This window comes from Salmo salar, unplaced genomic scaffold, assembly GCF_905237065.1.
Source record: "Salmo salar unplaced genomic scaffold, Ssal_v3.1, whole genome shotgun sequence".
Classification (NCBI taxonomy): domain Eukaryota; kingdom Metazoa; phylum Chordata; class Actinopteri; order Salmoniformes; family Salmonidae; genus Salmo; species Salmo salar.
Window position 1 is genome coordinate 1 of NW_025547792.1, and position 2,500 is coordinate 2,500.

The window sequence follows — 2,500 nt, forward strand, 5'->3', positions numbered from 1 at the left end:
GTTTTAAACAGGAACGTGACCATACGGACCTGCATGCTCAACCCACAGACACCATTCATGACGGTGAGAGGGGGGGGTGGTTGGAGGGGGGTGGGGGGTGGAGGGGGGTGGAGGGGTGGTGGAGGGGGGTTGGAGGGGTGGGGGGGTTGCGTGTGTGTTTATGCATACGGTTCATTCTGAAAGTATTCAGACCCCTTGATTGTTTCCACATTTTGTTACGTTACAGCCTTATTCTAAAATGGATTCATTTGTTTTTTCCCCCCTCATCAATCTACAAACAATACCCCATAATGACATCACAATACCCCATAATGACATCACAATACCCCATAATGACATCACAATACCCCATAATGACATCACAATACCCCCATAATGATATCACAATACCCCATAATGACATCACAATACCCCATAATGACATCACAATACCCCATAATGACATCACAATACCCCATAATGACATCACAATACCCCATAATGATATCACAATACCCCATAATGACATCACAATACCCCATAATGACATCACAATACCCCATAATGACATCACAATACCCCATAATGACATCACAATACCCCATAATGACATCACAATACCCCATAATGACATCACAATACCCCATAATGACAAAGCAAAAACAGGTTTTAAGAAGTTTTTGCAAATGTACTAATAAAAAAAAACTGAAATATCCCATTTACATAAGTATTCAGACCCTTTACTCAGTACTTTGTTGAAGCGCCTTTGGCAGCGATTACAGCCTCGAGTTTTCTTGGGTATGACGTTACATGCTTGGTACACCTGTATCTGGGGTGTTTCTCCCATTCTTCTCTGCAGATCCTCTCAAGCTCTGTCAGGTTGGATGGGGAGCGTCGCTGCACAGCTATTTTCAGGTCTCTCCAGAGATGTTCACTGTATTCACTGTATTTAGCCTCGATTTTTATTTTACTGTTGCTGTTATTTTTTGTTATTTGTTTCTTTTATTTTCTATTTTTTACTTAACACGTTTTTCTTCTTAACTTCTTAAAGCATTGTTGGTTAGGGGCTTGTAAGTCAGCATTTCACTGTGAGGTCTACTACACCTGTTGTATTCAGCATTTCACTGTGAGGTCTACTACACCTGTTGTATTCAGCATTTCACTGTGAGGTCTACTACACCTGTTGTATTCAGCATTTCACTGTAAGGTCTACCTACACCTGTTGTATTCAGCATTTCACTGTAAGGTCTACTACACCTGTTGTATTCAGCATTTCACTGTGAGGTCTACTACACCTGTTGTATTCAGCATTTCACTGTAAGGTCTACTACACCTGTTGTATTCAGCATTTCACTGTGAGGTCTACTACACCTGTTGTATTCAGCATTTCACTGTGAGGTCTACTACACCTGTTGTATTCAGCATTTCACTGTAAGGTCTACTACACCTGTAGTATTCAGCATTTCACTGTGAGGTCTACTACACCTGTTGTATTCAGCATTTCACTGTAAGGTCTACTACACCTGTTGTATTCAGCATTTCACTGTAAGGTCTACTACACCTGTTGTATTCAGCATTTCACTGTAAGGTCTACTACACCTGTTGTATTCAGCATTTCACTGTGAGGTCTACTACACCTGTTGTATTCAGCATTTCACTGTGAGGTCTACTACACCTGTTGTATTCAGCATTTCACTGTAAGGTCTACTACACCTGTTGTATTCAGCATTTCACTGTGAGGTCTACTACACCTGTTGTATTCAGCATTTCACTGTGAGGTCTACTACACCTGTTGTATTCAGCATTTCACTGTAAGGTCTACCTACACCTGTTGTATTCAGCATTTCACTGTAAGGTCTACTACACCTGTTGTATTCAGCATTTCACTGTGAGGTCTACTACACCTGTTGTATTCAGCATTTCACTGTGAGGTCTACTACACCTGTTGTATTCAGCATTTCACTGTAAGGTCTACCTACACCTGTTGTATTCAGCATTTCACTGTGAGGTCTACTACACCTGTTGTATTCAGCATTTCACTGTAAGGTCTACTACACCTGTAGTATTCAGCATTTCACTGTGAGGTCTACTACACCTGTTGTATTCAGCATTTCACTGTAAGGTCTACTACACCTGTTGTATTCAGCATTTCACTGTAAGGTCTACTACACCTGTTGTATTCAGCATTTCACTGTAAGGTCTACTACACCTGTTGTATTCAGCATTTCACTGTGAGGTCTACTACACCTGTTGTATTCAGCATTTCACTGTGAGGTCTACTACACCTGTTGTATTCAGCATTTCACTGTAAGGTCTACTACACCTGTTGTATTCAGCATTTCACTGTGAGGTCTACTACACCTGTTGTATTCAGCATTTCACTGTGAGGTCTACTACACCTGTTGTATTCAGCATTTCACTGTAAGGTCTACCTACACCTGTTGTATTCAGCATTTCACTGTAAGGTCTACTACACCTGTTGTATTCAGCATTTCACTGTGAGGTCTACTACACCTGTTGT

General features: G+C 41.1%; 1 protein-coding gene across 1 annotated transcript in view; it reads left to right on the forward strand.

Annotated features, from left to right (window-relative positions):
• Positions 1 to 9: 9 nt before the first annotated feature.
• Positions 10 to 2,500, forward strand: part of LOC106568449 (endothelin-1 receptor) — a gene marked incomplete at its 5' end in the record, with an annotated part of 8,074 nt that continues 5,583 nt past the window's right edge. The window contains one exon of the mRNA XM_045711585.1: positions 10 to 63. Within this exon, the coding sequence (XP_045567541.1) occupies positions 10 to 63 (54 nt within the window). The remainder of the gene's footprint in view (positions 64 to 2,500) is intronic.